The 22,428-nt window shown below is 35.9% G+C and overlaps 2 protein-coding genes and 1 long non-coding RNA gene across 3 annotated transcripts; 1 reads left to right on the top strand and 2 right to left on the bottom strand.

Moving 5' to 3' along the window:
* Positions 1 to 4,243: 4,243 nt before the first annotated feature.
* LOC131161823 (pentatricopeptide repeat-containing protein At1g77405) lies at positions 4,244 to 18,287 on the bottom strand. The gene is made up of 3 exons (XM_058117808.1): positions 16,755 to 18,287; positions 16,562 to 16,651; positions 4,244 to 4,580 (listed from the first exon to the last, which is right to left on the bottom strand). Exon 1 carries the CDS (start codon positions 18,171 to 18,173, stop codon positions 16,848 to 16,850), a length of 1,326 nt encoding a protein of 441 aa, XP_057973791.1. The 5' UTR covers positions 18,174 to 18,287; the 3' UTR covers positions 4,244 to 4,580; positions 16,562 to 16,651; positions 16,755 to 16,847.
* LOC131161827 (uncharacterized) lies at positions 6,809 to 8,783 on the top strand. The gene is made up of 3 exons (XR_009138626.1): positions 6,809 to 7,210; positions 7,432 to 7,491; positions 8,499 to 8,783. It is a non-coding gene; the product is annotated as an uncharacterized LOC131161827 (long non-coding RNA).
* Positions 18,288 to 20,130: 1,843 nt separating the features above from the next.
* Positions 20,131 to 21,188, bottom strand: LOC131161826 (uncharacterized). Its single transcript, XM_058117810.1, has one exon. The coding sequence runs from the start codon at positions 21,055 to 21,057 to the stop codon at positions 20,461 to 20,463; it is 597 nt and encodes a 198-aa protein (XP_057973793.1). The 5' UTR covers positions 21,058 to 21,188; the 3' UTR covers positions 20,131 to 20,460.
* Between the last annotated feature and the right edge of the window lie 1,240 nt (positions 21,189 to 22,428).

Raw genomic sequence — 22,428 nt, 5'->3', positions numbered from 1 at the left:
CTCAGACTCCCAGTAATCTTGAATCTTAAACTCAGGATGTTGGACCATGTAAGAACACTCTACAAGGGGACCACTACTCAACCACTTATCAAACCAAAAAGAAGCTTTTTCTCTATCTTTTGGGATAGAATTTAGAGTTGTTTTTAGCTCCATTTCCAAAGGATCTTTGACCAAATACTCATTTTCGTTATCTGATATCTCCATAGATATAAGCTGGCTCAAATAAAGTAATGCTCTAGTAGATTGTTCCGAGAGAAAATTTTAAAAATACTTAACTGCACCTTATGAATCTCCGCGGGGGATGCCAAAATCATACCATTGTTTAAGATCATAGAATTAACCATCGAAGAATTTCTTTTTTGATTAATAACAGCACGAAAAAACTTAGAATTTTGATCACCCTCCACCAACCATTGCTTCTTCACAAGCTGAGCAACACGGATTTCCTCTCTTTTTTTCCCAATAATCCAGTTCACATTTTGTAACCAAGAAGTCAATCTCCACCTTCTGACCATATCCCCTTTGTAACTGCTCCTCCAGGTCCATCATTCGATTCTCTAAACCCTTGATATTAAGATCCACCCGACCAAAGACCTCTACATTCCACCTATTTAAAGCAACTTTAGCCTTTTTGAGCTTAACAACCAACTTACACATGCCCCAAACTTGAACTAGTTCCATCCAAATATGACAAATAAAAGGGAAAAAATTTTCATGGAAACTCCACATATTTTGATACCTGAAAGGAGGTGGCCCATATCTTAACGAGTGATATCATTGTTCATGTTGTGATCAAAGCATATGTGAGATTATGTTTTCCCAAATATTTTAAAAATTGTATTCTTTTTTATATGAACACACAATTAATCATAGCAAATGCTCTTTGAATGGTTATTGCAAGGGCTTCTAACACTTTCTTTGTGCATAATTAGATCTTCATAACCTTTTCCAATTTTTAAAAAATTTTAGATTTTTGTCTCCCTTCAAATAATAATAATAACTTTTATTTTGCTTTTCAATTCATTTCCTCAAAAACTACTTTGCTTTCTTTCCATCATTTTTCAAAGGGCTCTCTCATTGCATCGATGAACACATGAAATTTGGCGCCAATAGTAGCTAGATTATAATTGTCTTAGATGAACCATATTAGAAAATCAAGTGATTTAAAACAAATTCTCATGCATGTTTCTCTTTAAAACTTTTTAATTGCTTGTCGTGGATCACTTTAAGAATTTTAAGAAGTCCTTGAGAAAGAAGCATTTCAATGGTACCAATTTTTATTTCGTGGCAACTGAAGAGAGGGTGAAGTAAGTTACTAAGAGAGAAAGAGATGGTTCAACTTTTCTTAAAGACAATCAATAATGGTGAATGTTCTTCAAATGGATATTGCAAGGGCTTCTAACACTTTGATCCTCATAACCATTTTCTAATTTTTTTAAAAAAATTATATTTTTCTCTTCTTTCAAATAATAATAATAATAGTAATTTATTTTATTTTTATTTTCAATTCATTTCATCAAAAACTACTATGCTTTCATTTCGATCATTTTTCAAAGTGCTCTCTCATTGCATCATTGAACATATGATATATGGTTTCAATAGTAAGTAGATTATAATCTATTTGAGAATCAAGTGATCTAAATCAAATTTTCATGCATGTCTCTCCTTGAAACTGCGTTAATTGCTTGTTATAGATTACTTTTAGAATTTTAATAAGTCCTTGGGAAAGAAGCATTTAAATAATAACAATTTTTATTTTGTGGCAACCCAAGAGAGGGTGAAGTAGGTTATTGAGAGAAAAAGATGGTTCAACTCTTTTTAGACATGTGTCCACTCTCTCGAGTCACAAAACTACCAACCACCATAAGATTCTACCATCTACAAATCAATTGCACTTTTTTTCCTTTCAACAAAAACTAAATAGATCTCTAACAATTTTTCTCATAAAAGAGAGAAATTCAAACTCTTTTATATTCATTTGGCTTTCTCTAAGTGCACATCTGCTCACTCTAGGGGCCAAGCCACCAATCACCTTAAGGTTCCATTATCTCGAACCAATTGCACTCTCATTTCATTCAATAGAGGCAAGGCCCCATATAATGAATACTGATTTTCGACGAGAGAAATGCAATTTTTTTTTTATAGTGATCTGCCCTTCTCTATGTCGCAATTCACTTATTATATTTATTAATAGTCCACATTAATCCATGTAACATCAAGCACCAATAACTACAACTAATAATTTATCGAACACATCCAATTGCACATCTTACAAGTTATTGTATTTTTTTTTTTTTTTAAATGCTATCACTATTCCAAAGAGAAAAAAACAAAAGTTTGTGTTATGTTTGGTATGTAGGACAAAATGAAATCAAATGTAATTTTAATTTTTAAGCATTATTTATTCAAATTTTTACTTCGTTCCACTATCATTCACTTCACTTTATCGACTAAACATTACATAAAAATAATAGATCAATTATGGGTAGATTAAGGTAATGAAAAGCATAAATTAATTGGATATATTGTTTATAGAGTACTATTTGCATTCTCAAATTTTCCATTTAACAAATTTTGAAAGTTTATTTCTTTGTCATGCCTAAACCATCTTAATTAAAAATAATAATAATAATAATAATTCAGAAGTCAGATGTGCATATGGGCCATAGCTGCATATAGTATTAATGAATGTCTTAATCTGTTAGTCATGGATTATGAATGTCAACCCTTTTGACATCCATTTCTCTTTCTTCTATTTTTCCCCATTTTTTTAAGAATTCATTTTTTTTTTCCTACTTCAATAATGAAGGAGCTAAAAAAATAATTAATAATAACTAGGAAACAGTCATGGCACTTGCAGAGCATTGCTCAGCCCTTCAATTTACCAAGACAAAAAAATTAGTTGATATTTTAAGTCCATCCAAGAGCATTGCCTAACACTCATTGTCATCCACACTAGAAAATATACTCCAATTTGACCTAAAAAATTAACAAAAAAATGAGGATGTATTAGTTTAAAAAAAATTATTGAGTTGTTGCACATATTCAAAAGCAACCTTGATTTCGAGTTCGTAGGGTAAGATTTTATCAATCATTCTATTCATTATAGACAGTCAAAGATAAAACAACACATAGATCACATGCCCTTCTCCTTTCTTCTCTCTCTAAGCTGTCATATGATTCACGAGTCCATAATACTTAGGATTTATAGGAGCTTGAAATCCCCATGGCAGTATAGTGGAGATTTCGGTAAGAGTTCTATAACTGTGAATTGGTTTTTTTAATTTTTGCTTTCCAATTCGCTATGCGTGCACAATCAAGGGTATATTACAAGAAACTATGTAGCTGGCTATTATATGGATCAACTCCAAAAGACTAAATTTACTATGATAAGGAGAGGTGTGAGAGATTTATTTGAAAAAACATAGATGCCATTGGTTTCAGAAATGGAATGGATCAGAATGCAATGGAATGGAGTTTTAAATGGAGAGTGGGAAGAAATCAAATAATAAATTTTAATCAGTTTGGTATACAAGAAAGGAATGCAATTGAATAAGTTTTATAATTTTCTATCCGATTCTACTTCCAATCCATTCATTCTAGCATACCAAACATAGGATTAAATTTATTCAACCGATTCTATGGAAACAAAATGTAGATTTGTTCATGTAGTCGAACGATAATAAGAATCATACAAAAGAATATTTTTAAAAAGGCAACCAAGCAAGGAATGGGCCTGCTTTGTCCAGAATACAGCTATTGTGATCCTAACCAGTATGATCAATATTGAATTGCAGTCTTTGCAAGACGCTCATCTAAGAAGCCAAAATCCCAATCCTCCACAGGTTTCTTCGAAAAGATTGAGTGGCAACACTGCCGATTCCACATTCAGGATGGATCTGAAAACTCTGAAAAACGCATACCTATCCTAGTAGCCATTCTATAAAGCTTCAGTATATTACACAAAGAGAAGCTTCACCACATTAATTCATCATTTAAAAACTTCAAAGACATAGAATCCCCACCTCAATGTCGATTTCTTTTCTAAAGGTGACGCCAGTTTTGATGATGGGCTTTCATAATCCACAAACATATGAAATGAGTAGAAAGTGCCTCTGAAGGATCTGAACAACTCTTGTTCACCCTCTATTTAGCTACAACCACTCTTCACCTCAATGGCTCAACCTATCTACCCACAAGCCAGCAACACTTGTCCCTCAAAGCATACTGTTTCCCGTTTCACCAAATGATATTTGAATTTTCCCTTGATAAAAAAAATGGAACCATCAGGTGTATTCAATTATTACAGTGCATTGGCAAGCCTTGTGGCTTTTTCCCATTACAATAATTTACTGAATTATTCATTCATGTTGAAGCTGGTACAAACATGATTCAGATTCTAAATGGATAAATTTCTACAAACATTATGCACTCAAAAGGGAGGTTTAATCTTTTCTCCCTTTATATCACCTTCCTTGTTACATAAAATCCTTCACACTTGGTACAAAGCCTTAGTTCCTTTGTGATTTCTTGCGGGCTGATTTACACATCCCTAAATCTTAATCCCAAAATTATTCACACTGCCAAAATAATAGTAAAATCCTGAGTCAGTCGTTAAAAGACTAATTGAAATAAAATTTTCCAGAGAAAATAAAAAAGAAGAAATTATTGGAACAAGAGAGAGATGGAACAGAAAATTCTTAACAGATTTCAAGGCATGTAGTAGTGCACTCACAGTTATATCACACCCACCAATCTGAAAATGGTGCACCAGAAGGAAATTACAAAGAGCTTCTAGGATGCAATGAAGACCGGAATTAGAATGCATTTTGTATAAATGAATTCTAACTATTGAGCAAATATTGTCTAACTTGTAAATTGTAAATTTCTTTATGGCAAATAGAATACAACCGGATCCAAAATTGTGGACGAAATAATTCAATTCAATTGCATTCAGGTTGAGGAACTTGACTTATATGTGCAAATTCATGACTTTTGGACAAGATATGGCTATTTTAAAGATAGGTATTTAATTTTCACTCTAAATTTGAAGTTAATTAAATCATAATAAAAAATAATGAATGGTTAATGCCCTGCTATTTACACATGTATGTGTGTCATGAACCAAGCGTGTCGAGAGCCTCATTCTTACATATTGTGGTTGGACTTATGCCTATTGGCCTTGCAATGATCATGTAATAGTGTAGGATTTATGTTTCAAGTGGAATAGCATTCTACTAAACAAGCAGAGTATGGCTCCTCATGCATATTAACGTTTCCTCGTTTTATAGTGAGAAGAGCATAGAATGTTCTTCAAGGGAGGGTGAGTGTTCATCAATTTTGTAAATATCATATTTGTGTTTAGTCCACTTGCCTCCTTTTCTAAACACATTTTGCATATGAAGGTGTAATGAATTGAACCACATCGCTTTGTTCTCCTTCATATGATTCACTTTTCTACTTCATTCTTAGTTATCAATTGCTGGATACTTTGTATTCAATGTTTGTAGATGAGTTTATGTGACAGAATTGCATTTAATTTTGGGCAGACCAGTTAAAGCTTGTATCCCACAACTAGAGTTGCATGAACTTCATTGGTGGGAAGTATTTGACTTATGATAGTGATGTAGGACAAGAAGCAAGCAACGGGTGGACACATGAAGGCCAATTAAGGGGAATTGCATTGAGGAGGTACTGGATTTCAGCCTTATAGATTTAGGATAATTAACTAGGCTGCTGTTTATTTGGGGTTTGTTTGTAATGTTTGTGCATTTTAGGGGTTTTTTGTAATTTCATGCATCTTCAGGGGTATGTGCAATTACTTGTATTGAAGGCTTTCTCATAAATAGGGTGTAACAGCCATGCACAAGTTTGTTTTTTTAATAAATTGAAAGAAGTGTGAGTCCCCATACCAACCCCACATTGTATCTTCTTCCTTCTCTTTCTCCTCCTTTTTCACCTCTCCTCACTCTCTCCCACATTCTCTCGTGGCTGTAATTCCTTGACGCTGTCTTGCATCACTTGGTATCAAAGACCAACCATGATCACCTCATTCTTCCATTTCAATCCCTGACTTTCCCCACTCACTCTTCTTTCTCTTTACTTCTCCTCCTCTTCATCTCTTCATTCTCTTTAACTTCCTATTTTTGATCTTTTGACCCTCTCTCTATCTGTTCTTTTTCTGTTTCTCTGTTCTACTTCCTCCTCCTTTCTTCTCCTTCCTTCTTCTTCCCTTTTCCTCTTTCTCACCCTGTTTAGTTTCTGATCTAGCTATCCTCTGCTCTATGATTTTCTCTTCTGCCTCCTATCCTGTTGTCCCTCTCTTATTCTGCTCCTCTCCGTCTCTTTTTCTTTCTAATTCTCTCCCTTAATTTTCTTTCTTTCTCTCACTGTTTTTAATTTCTGTTTCTGTCCTACATCAATTTGGTTTCTCTGTCCTTCTGTTTCTGCCCTACATCAATTCGGTTTCTCTCTCTCGTTCTTACATCTTTGATTCTTTCCATAAAGCCCCTTGAATAATTATCATATATAACCTATATGAACCCTGAGATTTGGTGCACCCACATTGCGACATGTGGTGCGTCAGCTTTGTGCCTTAGCATCAGTCAGGTTCACTGGGTTTTTTTTTTTTTTTTTTTCTGTAAAAGAAGGTGGCACCTCCTTTCTTTATTAGAAAACTCCTCACTTATGACGGAGGAATACTGTGATTCCAGCACTGGGTATTTTGGACAGTGAGTTTTCTTCTTTTTTCCTTTTTAATTTCATGCATCAGTAGTATTTTTTTTTTTTGGCATTGCCTTGCTTTTGCATGAAGAGAAAGGGTATGGGGGGCATTGGAAGTGGGTTTGGCGAGCACCGCAAGTCAACACAAAAAGGACACATGTCCAACTCTCTAGAATCTTTTTTAGGGCTCGGTGCTTTTTTGCTTTCTGTGGAAAGGGAAACATTCCTCTTCGTTCTCTCTCTCCCTTGCAAGTTGTTCAAACTTTTTTTCTTTTTTATATTTTTCATATTTGAGGGGGAAGGCTTAGGAGATGAACACTGATGACTGGGCGCACAAGGTACTGCCGGTGGTGCGCTTGGGGCAACAGTAGCAGCTAGGCAGCGAGGAACTCCCTCTATCACAATTTTCTTTTGTTTTTAGATCTATGACAATCTTACAGACAACGGCAACAGTGGTGGCTGGGCAGTGAGAAGCGACCAATGCAGAGTAAGGAACTATAGATATATTATTGAATTAAGATACTGCCATGATATTTTGCTTTTGTGAACTTTGATATTGAATGCTTGTAGTTAACATGTTTGTGGCGATCCATGGAATGGTTGGAATTTGTGATAAAAGTGGTAAATATTTATTCACTTAAAGCTTTGCAATCAATGAAAACTGTGGATAGGTTTCTGTTTTGATGTTTGCCCTAATTTTTAATGCAGGGTGTATAATATTCGTTGATTGCCCATTGGAGCTTTGGTGCTTCCAACAAAAAAAAACAAGTATGAGCTGTTGGTTTTTAAAAAAATTTAGGTTAAGAGTTGTGTTCTTCATTTGATTCAGTGGTTTGGTCAACCCAAATTTTTATTGTTGTGGGAGAACTTTCAATGTAATGATACAAATTAATTTTGCGTTTTCGATCTTATTATTCATTTGCTACATACAAAATTTAGCATAATGGAGTAGGGATATTCCAAGGTTGTTCCTCATTCATAGATATTTTTTAAACATAATATTTGTTTTAAAATACCCAACTAAAGTGTGTAAAATTTAATTTGTGATTTTGAATCAAATATACATGCTTTAATTCTTAATATAGTTTTCAATCTTAAGTTGCACTGCTGCGAAGAGTGGGCATTTTGCTAGTTGCTACAAAATTTCAACTTAAAAAGAAAAGAGAAAAGAAAAAATAGTTTCCTAAAAGATTATAGTCGTGTCCCCAGCTTTCAAACACCCAATTCCCAAAAAACTCGTGACCCACCACCGTCCCTTGTAATAGAGACTGGCAATTAACATCTCCCCGAAATTCATCACCAGCATCCCACCACGCATGTGGCACATACCAGAGAACCATTCACCAACTTCCTGGACTTATTTCTTTATACTGCCACCACCAGGGACTAACCACCTTTGATCTGCTACTGCCCAAAATTTCATTGTCGAAGGACACTCGCAGGCGGCACATGTGCCACATGCATTGGAGCCACACACTGGAAAACTCCCAAAAATCCCTTCAACAATCTCCATACTTGTCATAAATTGATTTAGCCACAAGAATTTGGTGTTCACCCCGAGATTTTGATTGACATCATGATATTTGATTCCAGACAAGATACTTGGCAAACAAGGGTGATATTTTGATATGCAAAGTTAGAAATTGGATTACAAGAGTTCCATCAGCACTTTAGAGTGTCAACTTTTCACTTCCAGCAATAAGAAGCAGATTTTGCTGCATTTTTGTGAGTTTTCTAATTCATTGATTCAAGGCTGAATTTTTTCCTTGATGTAGGGAAAGAAGTAGGGCAGTGGATGAACTCTAATTGGAAGCTGACTAATGAGAATTGGATTGAGGAATGTTGGATTCCAGCCCAATATCATAATTAGTCAGGCCTATGTTTATTTGGGGTGGGTTTGTAATACTTGTGTATTTAGTTTCTTTTATAATTTCATGAATCTTCATGTTTATACCAGTAATTTTTTGTATTCTAGGCTTCCTCATAAATAGACTGTGAAAGCCATGTAAGAGCCAGTCTTTTGATGAATTTGAATAGAAAGAAGTGTGATTTTCCCCGAATTGTACCTTCTTCCTTCTTCTGCCCTTCTCCTCTCCTCTATCTCTCCCACATTCCCACATGGCTGTGAGTCCTTGATGCTGTCCTTTGGTTCATTGCTTTGTAATTTAATTGCCTTCTGATAGTATGCTTGCTTGAAACATTGGTGGGAAGTTCATTGCTCTGTAATTCATTTGCCTTCTGATAGTATGCTTGCTTGAAACATTGGTGGGAAGTTCATTGCTCTGTAATTCATTTGCCTTCTGATAGTATGCTTGCTTGAAACATTGGTGGGAAACTAAGGCTCTGAAGGATTGGACGGAGAGACTTGAATGTGCTTGAGTTGAGTTGCAAGTCAGGAATGTCAATGAGGCGGCCGTAGGCCTATAGAGATTACTTGTGGAATGTGTTGTTGCCCTTGATGGTCCTCAAAAGCAACAAGGTTCCATTCTTGATTTAACAAAAGACTTCTACAATACGTTGGAAGCTTTACAACAATAGATAGGAAGCTAATCAGAAAGATGAATCTTTTGGTTCATGATGTTGGAAATATCAATCTGGTGCCAGAACTTGAGCCTTCGGTGGTGTCCATGATGCCAATGAGCTCGAGAACTTCCATTTTGATATGGATCAATACTTCCATTTTGGATAGGTGCAACTCGTAGGAAGGTAAAGTATCCATTGCTAAATGCCAATTGGTGGCAAACAAAAGTATGATGAAACTCAACGACAAGTGCACAACTGGTACTTGGGAAGACTTGAGCAGACAGTTGATGGCTTAATTCTTTATTGAAAATGTTAAGTATAATGCTTTACACTGCATATGAGATCTTGAACAGATAGGAGCTATCAGAAAGCGTGTGAAATAATTCTCTCCCTTGATGTTGACATTCGAGCATGTTAGAGAGACAAATTGTTCTACTTCCTTTAAGAGTTGAAACCGTAGGCAAGTGTTGAAATCCAAGGACATAGGGTTCAAAACTTGCCTACATCCCAGATAAGTAGAATGCAGCAGCAGATCCAGGAATCACAGCCCCACCTGGCGCCCACCCAGGGGGGTGGAGGGTGTGGTGCAAAGTATATATAAAAAATAAAAAAATAAAAAATAAAAATAAAAAATTAGAGAGAATGTTTTACTATGATTGTAATTACTACATCTTCCATTGATATCTATCTAAATCATCCACTATATCGACATCCATGAATAACAAAAAAGAAACTTTTCATTAATTAGAATAATGAGTAAATACATCCCACCAATACTAAAAAAGAGTAAAAAATGACCTCACTATGAGCACAGTGTATACAAAAAAAATATAATGCCAAGAGATCAACTTCAAACCAATAATCCAACTTGAATAAGAATCATATAATTGTGCTAGCTGCCCCTTCGTAGCATAAAAAGTCATCTATTATCAAATTACTATCAATCTATTAAGTAGTTTCTTTCTTAATGTATACAACCAAGGTATTTGCAAGATGCTTATCTTCTATATTATTGCGAAGCCCAGTTTTAACAAAGGCCCAAACTGAAAAAGCACATCAGTTGTAGTTGTAGCAATAGGGAGAATTAAAACAAGTTGTATTAATGTATTATAAGAGGATAGATTACTAAAATTTCTCATTTTCACCAACTCTCAACATAATTTAGAGATGGTTGACACTTTTTGAAACTCTGGGCACCAACAAACATCAAGCTAATAATGTTGCAACTAATATCTTAAATGTAACTTCTCTTACTCAGTAATATCTTCGGGATAAAATCCACTTATGAGCTTGGAAATATCATCAACATTGAAGGATTTGAAACCATTTGTCGGATCCAAACTTGAGCTACGAATGAGCAGCTCCATTATATCCTCCTTAAATCTTGTGTTCAATTCTCACAATTGAGATTTGATGGTAGCAAGAAACTCATTAGCTTGAAAATAATGGCCTATCATAGGATTTTTATATAAAGAGGTCGACCTTGACCCGCTGTACATAAACAATTCATGTCGAGAATGTATGTTCCATGCTTTTTCACAAAATTCTTGCAACTTTTCAAACACTAGAGTCTATCCATCTTCTCTATAAGCTTTTGAATGAGACTTTTTGTTATTGATACTAAATGCATTGCATTCAATATATCTTGAGGGTTGCATTACAATGCTTCACAAAGATCATCAGTGATTTCTATAATCCCTCTCATCAAGTAAAGGATTAACACAATCCCACGGTGATTGTGTCAAAAGTTGCATCTGCATCGCCTCTTTGAGAAATGGAAACCCTTTCGGCAATTATATTTTTTACGACAGGACAACTAGATGCAAACATATTTATCAAGCTGTGAATAGAGCTCAAGTGAGAACTCCAATGAGTATCACCTAAATGTTAAGAGTGCCAACTTGATTCAACCCATTACCACTATCAAGCTTTACATTAACAGATACTTTTTCAATTTTTGAAACTTGAGCAGCTTTCAATTGGTCATGTCATTAGCAAGAGGAACCAACAATATTGAGATCAAAAGCCAATTTAGAGAAAAATTGATGAACGAAGATAACCTCTCTTGATGCCACAATTAATTCTAATTGGAGACAATGAGAAAGACAATGAATGTGATATGCATAAAGACATTTATCAATAATACAATATCAAACACATGGACAATATCAAAGAAATGCCCCTGAACATAGCCATCAACATCAACATATTGCAAAACAAAAGCCATTTTCTATCTTTTTGTTTCATCCTTTGCTTCATCCACGATACTGCATAATTTTGCATTGGCAATCTCCTACCTAGTGACCTTTCATATTTTACTAGCAATGAAAGGCAATATCTCTAAATCCCATGCGAAATGTAGGACGTATTTTATGAAGCATTCTAAGGCACAACTGATGTAATGTTTTCATTGTAAGAGGCTAAAATCTTAACCATTGCAATAAGGTTGTCTCGATTTAATAAATCCAAGCTTATTTCTAAAGCTCCCACAAGGCAAATCCTTGAGCTGCTAATCTACAACGATCAAGATTGAAATGTTAGCCACTTAACTGCGTCAATAGTGGCTTTCAAACCCAATCGGTTATTAGCAATTTGTTGGGAGTTTTTCTTTTCAAGAATCCTTCCAATGTGCTGTGCTTGATTTGCAAGATCTGTGACATTGTCTCACAACACTTCTGTGTATTGAATTAGAATCTTTCCCAACACGATTTAAAAAGCACTCTTACCCCTCATTGATTTTCTTCCAACATCAACATCCTTCCACAGTAAATGCAGATCGGAGAGGTCTAATTGACTTGTTAAAGGATAGCAAGGAAGACAAAATGCGACATCTTTTGTCAGGTAGTACTCAAACAATCTAAAAATAACTTCTACCAAGATGTTTGAAAGCAATGATGATGTTTATCATCAAATGGATAATTTGACGAAAAATGTCGATATGATCTGACTATAACATAAGCTCATCAAATCTCATCTTGCTGATTTAGAGGATAATCCCATATAGGTGGATGTTTTCCTAGATCACATTCTAAAGAAGAGAGATCAACCTCGTTGATATGATTCAAGTAGGTTTGGAAGGGCGTCGAGAAGAAATTGAAGGTTTGAAATAGGATGGAGAAACAGAACCACAAATTCCAATTAGAGTTTGTTGCCTAACTTCTACATCTCGAGAATCCTAAAAAAAAAAAAAGGCGTCACTTGTAGTTTTCTTTTACCGTGATTCATCTAATAAAATATTTTAAGTTATCTTATTGCACACTCAAGCATAAACATAAAAAAATTGTCAACAAATTCTCAAGAATGGTAAAGTACACTAGAGAGAGGGAGCATGCTAGGAGTCCATTTTTCAAGGGGATTATACACGAGATGACAAACATAATTTTCAAAAAATTCTTAGAAATGGGAAAGTACATGGAACAACAGCATGCTTGAAGTCTATTCTTAAAGGGATTTTATATAAGATAACAAACATCATTCTTAATAAATTCTCAAGAACGGGGAAGTACACCAGAGAGTGAGAACATGCTCAGAGTCTATTCTTAAGGGGATTTTACATAATGTAATAAACAATGATCAAAGAATTCCTAAGAATGGTAAAGTACACTAGATAAATTCAAGGCTTGAAAATAACCTCTTTCTTCACTCTCAATCGTGCTGGTGGTTTCCAGAAGGGGCTGCTGCCCTTGGCCGCTGGTTGCTGCTGGTACTGTACCTGGGTGCTAGTTGCCAACTCCACAGTATGAAGCTTGAGGGTGAGGTGTGAGGCAAGCTACTATTAAGTGCAGATAGCATAAGGTGTGAATAAAAGACTACTAGTTTGACTTACTATGGGATTTTTGAGTGTTTTTTAGATGCCCTATAGGTTAAATAGTGTGCCAACGACTTTCTGCACATTAATAAACCAAGTGCTCCTTGACTACCTCGACATGTTTGTCATAGTGGTTTGCCATGCTTTGTTCATTCAAAGTGTGGCTGATGCTGTTCTGTGTGGTTAAAGCCAACTTTGACACGAACTGTGATTGTAGCTTCCTGTTGAAGTTCTGGACCTTTGAAGCTGTGGAGTGTTGTTCTGTGTGAGTGTGGGTTGCTTAATTCTACTTTGTTGTGTGTCGTTCATTTTTGTGTGTTGATTGTAGTGCATTGGGGTGGTTTTGATGGCCTTAGAGAGAGCTTCATTTGAACGTATATATGACAACCATTGAATTGGTTCAATCCTCCAATTACTTGTGGTTCAAAGCTACACGTGCAGTGCGTGTGTAAACTCAAAAGTGAAGTCCAAGTATTTGTCGCATTCTCCTCTGTCCTTGACTCCAAAAATTATGAAGATTGGATGAAAGAGAATGACATATTTCTTGTGCAACTGTTGAATATAATGGAGTTGCAAATTGCTGCAAATGTGATGTTTCATAGGACACTCAAGGTCATAGTGGATGCTCTTCGTGAAAGCTTTTGAAAAGAGCTTTTTGCCTATATAAGAGGCTTTTCAAATTAGACCAAGAAGGTAGGTCCATCAGTTAGTATTGTAGCACTCTAAAGATTCAATAAAAGATGCAAAAAAGGTCATCCGAACCTAGCATATAATAATTATATACTAGGCTAGATACAAAATAAGGGGAATGACATAATTAAACTTGCTAGAGCTAGAGAAAGAAAGAGGAGGAACTTAGGTCATATAAAATGCATTAAAAAAAAAAAAAAAGAGGTTAATAGTGTTTTGGTTAAAGGAGACATAAAAAAAAAATGGCGAAGTTAATTTAAAAAGCTATTTAACAAGAACCAAGTAGAAGGCTTAAACTTAGAATTGACAAATGAGAAAAAGGCTAAAAATTTGAGATTTATTTGCAAAAATTAGAGTTAATAAAGTTAATTTTGCATTAAAAAAGAAGAATGAAAAAGCTATTGAACCGGATGACATCCTAAAGTTTGGGATTTGGAAATGCCGAGGTGATAAAGTTACGATAGAATAATTTGGTTCACAAATTCATTTAACAAAACTCAAGAACTAAGAAAATGCTTGGCAAATTGATGAAAAACACTTTAAATACTTATATACAAAAGTAAAGGAGATATTCAAAATTGTAATAACTATCATGGGATTAAACTTATGAATTATAAAATGAGACTACATGAAAGGATTATTAACAAAAGACTAAGGTTAGAAATGAGGGTTTTAGAAAATAAGTTTGGTTTTACACCTTTATTCCTAGAAGATCAACTAGAGAAGTTATATATCTATTAAGAAGATTAATAGAGAAGATTAAGGAAAAGAAGGGGAACTTACACATGGTTTTTATTGACTAAGAGAAAGCCTATGATAGAGAAGTTCTATGGAGGGTTCTAGAAAAACAAAGGACTGAAGGAGCATGCAGTAGGTATGCAGATTTCATTGAGGATATGTACAAATTACAATAGAATTGTGACTAGCATTAGATGCTCAAGTGGAGAGTCTAGAAAATTTTTAATCACAATAGGTATATATCAAGGGTTTGCTTTAAGCCCTTATCTTTTTGTTTTAGTGTTGGATGAACTTATAGGAGTATCCAAAATGAGGTTCCATGGTGTATTTTGTTTGAAGATGATATTATCTTGATTGATGAAACTCGGGTAAAGTAAATTATGGAGAGAAGCTTTAGAATATAGAGATGTTAAGATAAGCAGAAATAAGGCAAAATATATGAAAAATTTGATGGTAGGAGGGATACTTGAGAGAAGATAAAACTTGATGTTCAAAAAATTAATAGCACTAGTAGATTTCAATACTTTGGCTCTATTATACAAAATGAAGGAGAAATTGAACAAGATATAACACAGAGTTAAAGCAAGTCGGGTGAAATGCAGAAGTGTTTCGGGTGTGTTGCGTGATTATAGAATACCTTTAAAATTAAAAGGAAAGTTCTATAGGACAGTCATAAGACAGCTATGCTATGAATCTAAATGTTGAGCAACTACGAAATAACATATCTAGAAAGTAAAGTTGCACTAAGGAATGAATGTATTCATAGTAACTTAAACTCACAACTTGTAGAAGATGAGAAGGGAGGATGAGATGGCTCCGGCACTTGCAATGTAAGCCAAATATTGTAGTGAGGAATAGTGAGCTAATTATTTTGCGGAAGTAGAAGGGGTAGGGGCAAACATAAAATAAGTTGGAATGAGATAATGAGTAAAAATTTAGCAGCCCACGAATTAGCAAAGGAAATTGCCCAAGATTATGAATTGGTGGAAAAGGATTCATGTAGCCGAGCCCACCTAGTGGGACATAAGTTTGGCGTCATGGTCCCACATTAGATGTGTATTAAGGACAATTACGTGAGGCCGATGCGCTAAAGCGGACAATACCTCACCATAGTTGTGCCCAAACTGTTACATTTGGTATCAGAGCCACCCTAGGGGTACTATCATGTGGAACCCTACTTGGAGGTAGTCTAACAAGGACATTAGAGATTACACAGGTGGAGAATGTCACGGTCCCACATAGAATGTGTATTACGAAAATCTTGGGCTTATTGGTTTGGGCTCCAACTATGTGAGACGCCTTTTATAGAACAAATCCATGAAACCAGAGGGCCAAAGCGGACAATACCTTGGGCCCAAGACCATTACACTTGGCTTTTTGTTGTTGCTATTGTTTCATTCTCCTTTTCTATAGGCCTTAGAGTGGTAAGGACGTAGATGTCTTTTAAGGATTAAAGAAGGGCATCGGTGGGCCACAAGGCTCCCTACTTTGCGAGAGTAGAGGGAGGGTTGTCACAGTTTACGCAGCCTTACCCCTATTTTTATGTAAAAAGGCTGCTTCCTTGATGTCTTTTAAAGGTTGAAAAAAGAATATGCAACTTCATCTACCATCTTAGAAATTCTCATCATTGGCACATTCTTGTTTGACAAAGTCAGTAGCCATCTCTCTAACTGTTGCTAAGACCATTTTGGCATAACAAGTTTAGCCTTTATACTTTACAAATAAATTTCTTCCATGGTTCCCTTCCAGCTTCTCCACTAAAAAACTTGAACCACTCTCCAACAATTGATCCTAAATCCTAATTATTTCAAATTATTAAAAAAAAAAATAGAACAATGATTATGTTGTAAAGGATATATATTATAAAACTAAATCGGAATTCTCCCAAAGTAGGTAATCAACTCAAAACCACTACATATAAACTTAACCCATAAAATTTACTTATTGTGACTCAGCAAAGAGTTGAGAAAAGAGTATTCAACTTAGAAAATTGCTACACTTCAGCAGAAGAAATTCTAAGTCATGGTTAATAAAGAAAAAATCTTAGCCAGTAAACCAATTTCAAATCAGTGGCAATACCTGGACTATGGCAACCACAATCTTGTAGGGCACAAAATACTAGGTTTAGCATCACTGCCAGCCTTGTGTGTCTGATCAATGATTAAATGCCTGACAAATTGTAGAAACATCAGAAAGTCAATGAAACAAATAAACAATAAATTGAACTTTGATGAAATTGAATGACAGTAAAAGAGCATGTTATAATTCTTACCTGCAAGCCAAGACTTCCTGTATCTGAGGTTCTTATACAAAGTCACGTTCAACCCTTCGTCCAGAAGATCAATTTTTTGTGCATTTGCACATGCTATAAAGAATCCCCGTGGGTCATAATTGGTTTCACCTTTATCACCTGCCTGTATCTATCCTCTATACCGTCCTCAATTCTTCTGCGCAGTCTGTCTTGTAGCAAATTTTCTTTTTCTGCAGATTTAAGCACACTGCAAACTAATTTATATGTATATTCTCTAGGAATTGAGCCTCCATCAACCAACTCAACCAGAAGATCCCTAGCCTCCACCACCCTACCTACTTCACACAAAGCATGAATAATTGGAGTGTATGAGCTGCAAGTGGGCATCTCATGCTTCATTTTTTCCATCCTCCGCAACATCTCAACTGCTTTCTCAATCTCATTAACAGCACTGTAATATCTGATAAAAGAATTATAAGTAACCCGGTTGGGGAGACAACCCCTTTTATTCATATCATCAAAAAGTTCCAGTGCCCTCCCAATTCGGTAAGTTTTACAACATCCATCAATCAAACAGTTATAAGTAACAACATCAGGAACAAAACCCTTAAAGAGCATAATCCGAAACAAATGGTTTGCTTCCCATAACCTCCTCCTGATGGCCTTCCTGCACCCAGTTTGCAGACTGTATTTACAATAGGAACTAATCAAGATTGTGTATGTGAACGTATCAGGCGGGCATCTATACCCCGGCAATTCCATCTGCTCCAACAAAAACCTTGCCCTCTTAAAGTTCCCAACTCTACAGAGAGCATAAATAATGGTATTATAAGCATAAACATCTGGTTTACAATGAAACTGCTTCATCCGGTAAAATGCAGCTAATGCTTCATTAACCAACCCCTCTTCTCCTAGAACTTTAATCAAACAGGTAATAGTAGCAGTAGTTACAAGCCCGCCGCTCCCTCTCCTGGCCATTTCCTTGAGAAATTTCCAAAGAGCTGTCAATCTATTGGCTCTGGCCAATACACAAGCCATCTCTCTACAAGTCATCTCATTGTGGGTAAACCCAAATCGGGATTCTACCAAATAGTAGAACTCCATTGCTTTGTTCAATCCCAATTTGACCTTCTGGGGGTCTCTGTACGCAGCTGGGCCAAGAACAAGCACATTGTTGCGAACTTTCTTGGCTTCTTCTCGGAGGTTTCTTTGCTTGAGAGGAGCACGGTGCCGGAAACCATTTTGGCGACCAATGGACCGAGCAGACTGAAAGAAGAATCTGGGCACGGATCGCAACACCTCAGAAACAGCTTCAACGCTCCATGGCGGACCAGGAAAGGCAGCAATTCGGGCATCTAGCGGTTGGTTTTGGACCATAGCAGCCAACACTTGGTTTACCAGAGCAGTGCGAGAGTTGTATAGTGGTTTTGATATGATCATCTCTTAGAAGAACGATAACACTCGTGACTGTCAATCTGAGATGATGTAAGGAGATGAAAGACCCAACCAATGCCAAGGAAGAAGAAGGGGAGTAGACAGTGGGCACTCTGTCCTGCTTCTCCCCCCAAAATTAATTACTAATTTAGTGAGAAGAAGCCAATAAAAATTTAATTCAATGTGTAGGAATTTTAATTGGTGAGTTTTAGAAATTAGAAGACAAAAATTCTTGTGACTTGGGGCTTTTTCTTTACATAATTGCAGAAGCCATAATTTGGAGCAAGATTAGTGATTCTTCCACTGCTAAAACCAAAATATAATTAGAGCTTTCACTCCCACAGGCCCTCTCAATTTGACGATTTATCTATGAGATTACTTTATATCACTTGCCTAGCAATCATAACACATAATATTAACTCTCTTTTCATGTATAAATAAACGGTGAAAGAAAAAGGAAAGAAAGGTATGTACATAATCATAATTTGTTATATATTTTTCCTCCCGCAAAACTTGAGATGAAAATATTAAAGTTAAGTTTGAGCTTCACATCATTTCCGAAAACTGTCATTGTAATGTTTTAGACTTCATATGTTGACAATTTTAGATATTAATGTGCATGTGAATAATTTCTTTTGCGACTTTTGGAGGGGAAGACATTACTCCTATGACAAAAAAATTAGATTGGAGACTACTTAATTTGATTAATTAATGAATTTAATTGTAATCACTCCAAAAATTAAGGGATACTTTTGGTAAAAATACTTTTCATTTACACATAACTAACATCTGCAAACATACTTAACAATAAAGAAAAATAGCAACAATTGCTACCTTACACATGCTTTTGCATGCTTGTCACTATGATGTGATGAACGATGAAATTATTAATTGATAAAATATCTAACAAGCAAAGTTGTATTTACTTCAAAGCAATGTTGAACCTACATATAAGCATAAGTTAGGTTTGTCACTAGTCTCACAGCTGCCTTTGAAATTAAATTTTTAGAATATGAGGTATAGAGGAACGTATTCTCAAGAAAAACGTATATTCTACGAGAAGATTTTTATTTAGCATAAAAACATGATGTCCACATTTATGTTTGATTTAGCATAAAAACATGTTGGTTATTTTAATATATTTACTAGAATGACCATTAATTATTTGTGTGACGATGCATGAAAGCATTCATATCTTTGTAGTACATAGAGACATTTTCATTGTAATAATGTTGTTCTATTGTGTTACAATAATATTAATTTTAGTATCATAATATTATCTATGCTACTAAGAAAAAGAGTTCTCCTTACTCAATCTGGTCCTTTATGTATCGAACTCTTCATTGCCTAACTAAATTCAAAAAACTCACAATAAGGTAAATAAATTTAACCATATTTTTCCTATAATATCGCATTAAATACCCAAAGGCATAAGAAATAAATTCTAAACTCAAATAGGTGGACATATGAATAGATGAACTCGAACTTCGTTACATGGTTATCTCCTAACTTTTCTAAAGGGGAAACCAAGGTTCGATTCTTCCTGTGGGAGGATTTTCCTCCAATTTTACGAATGGTTTGCCGAGCTAAAAGTGAGGTATGGAGAGGTTTGGGTGACTTTAAAAGATATACATGTCTAGTATTTACGAAATTAGCAAATAAATTGTACTATATGATTTGATCATATTTTTACCGTTTTATAAAAAGATGACTTTTATTAGTTTTCAAGTTTAAGTCTACTAAGTCTTGTTAATGAATTATTAATATAATCATGTAGACATGTTCAATTGAATTATATTTGGAGAAAATTTTTTAGACTTAACATTATATATTGTCAACTCAATGGAAAAAACCTATGAAGGAAGACAATTTTTATATTTAATTATAAAAAAAAAATCAGAATTATATATATATATATATAGAAAATTAATAAACAAAAGTATAAATTCTATATATCATCAGCTTTAATTAAATAAATTTGTTTAATAATGAGTTTTTTTTTTCTTTTTTTACCAAACAAAGTCTGACCTAAACAGCTTAGTTCCAAATCTTCACGTACAAATATTGTTTGCTGTGAAATTAATCAAGTGTACCCATGATGGCAAATCCTCTCTTGAAGGCAAACAAAAGAAACTCTACACATCCACCACGATTGCGATTTCACAAACCTCAATGGCAAATCACAATGGGAGATTGATTGATCTAAGGGGGGATGCAGTAGATTTTTCCCCCACCAACGATAACTGGAACAAAAAAAAAAAAAAGAGGTAATTATTTAGGGACTGGTTTGGATCTAAAAGAGTCCGAACCCGGCCCACTCAGCATCGCTAACAGGTCGGGGCGAAGACTGGTAGGAGGAAGAGTAAGAGGAGGAGGGCGAGTTCCGGAAGGGCGAGAGGGACTTCCGGGATGACACGGACCACCGGGCCAGGGTTTCCAGTTGCAGGGTGAAGTCGGGTTCGGCATTATGGACCGCCCTTTTCTTCTCATCCTTCCGCCCGGTAAGCAGCGGCCCCAGGAAGCACCCTTGCGAGACGACTTCGGGTCGGGCGACGTTGTCGTGCTTGGTGAAACGCCAGCGATCGGAGCGGCCGCGAGGGACGGACCTGAAGGAGCGGGTCCGGACCTCCGGTGGAGGGTGGAAGTGGGTTAGCCCCGCAGGTGGGGGTCTGAGCTTCTGCGGCTGTTGTTGACCGTGGTGGTGGTGGCGATGGTGGTGCTGCTGCTGCTGCTGTTTTTTGGGTAGTGGAGGAGCTGGTGGTTGCTGTAGGTTTTGGTGGAACTTGGGAACGCCGGGTCGGATCTCCCATTTGAAGGGAACAGTTCCAGGCTTCTTGAAAGTAGAATCGTCCACTAGTACTGCTACTTCTTCTGTTGCTGCTGCTGCCATATTTTCTTTGTTCTTAACTGAAAGTAACTACCAAAAGCACACAATCTCTCTCTCTCTCTCTCTCACACACACACACACACACAGAAGTGTGTTTGCATATATAGGAGCAGGGGAAGGGACAGGTGAATGACAGAGATGGAGAAGGAAGATAGGTTGGTACTTATTATAAGATCGGGCGAGTCGGCTGCGAGATTGAAGGCGGGAGGTGTGGGGGCTGTATGCCTGTATGGTACAAAATTACAACCCTGAAAAGTGGGTTGATGGGTCCATGCACGCAGCTGACTTCTTGACTAACTCTGCTAAATTGATATATGGCGGAAAAGTTCCTACCTACTTTTCTTCAGATCATAGAGAGAGGAGAGAGAAATCAGATGGGGTAGGGGATTTAAGCCGTAAATTAAAACATGATTGGAATGGCGTTATTATAAGGTTGACTAAGTGCAGAAACCCCATGTGATGTGCGGAGAGAAATCAAATAAAATAAATTCATTCTCTGTGATGCGTGGAGAAGTTGGTATGTATTTGAATATGTAGAAGAAATCAAGATGCATGGGGACGTAGCCGACCAATAATGTTGGGGGGCTGCATGCCTTGTTGCCAAGACTGTAACGTTCAAAATTTTGAAATGTCCACAGCTGCCTTTTTAATTGATTAGCATTCAGCATCGAGCAATGAGTAAAGAAGTAATGCTTGTCACCCACACTAACCCCACATCATATCCCATCCCCATATATTTATAGATGACTTAGCTGCATTTTGAATGAAAGCAAAAATGCATGCCTCCCAATACATCGCAAGAGGGTCCCCATCTTTCCTCGTTTAACTGAACACTATGATCCACAATCTATATATTGGTTGATAATGATGACGACTTAACTTTAATGTGTGTGTGTGTGTGTGAAATTGAACCCTCAAGCTTTGTGATTTGCAAGTTTATCATACAAAGAAATATCCAATATATAAATTAATGGTCACACTCTCTTTTATGTGACCGCTTAGAGGGGGGAGAAGGCTTTATAAAATGAAGGGGCAAAAAAAGGTTCTTGATCACTGGGCTTCCTGATAGTCATGCAGATCAGACACACATTCAAATAGTTCCATTTACACATTAATGTTCAAATAGTTCCATTCACACATTAATGTTCATGAGCATAATGTCTTCATTTAACTTTTTATTGAATTAATTATTTATTTAACTATTACTATTATTTTTTGTTATTCAAATTACATCTACAAATCGTTTACGTGTAAGTTGTTAGACGATTGTAGTCAACTAATAAATTATAGGCCATTTTAACCATTTGAAAACATTGTGCCCAAGTCCACGTGACCTAAACTACAAGAAAAATAGGATATAAATCCATCACTTAA

The sequence above is a fragment of the Malania oleifera genome, chromosome 8, assembly GCF_029873635.1.
Source record: "Malania oleifera isolate guangnan ecotype guangnan chromosome 8, ASM2987363v1, whole genome shotgun sequence".
Classification (NCBI taxonomy): Eukaryota; Viridiplantae; Streptophyta; class Magnoliopsida; order Santalales; family Ximeniaceae; genus Malania; species Malania oleifera.
The sequence above is the reverse complement of the archived record's forward strand: the minus strand, read 5'-3'. Positions and strand labels throughout refer to the sequence as shown.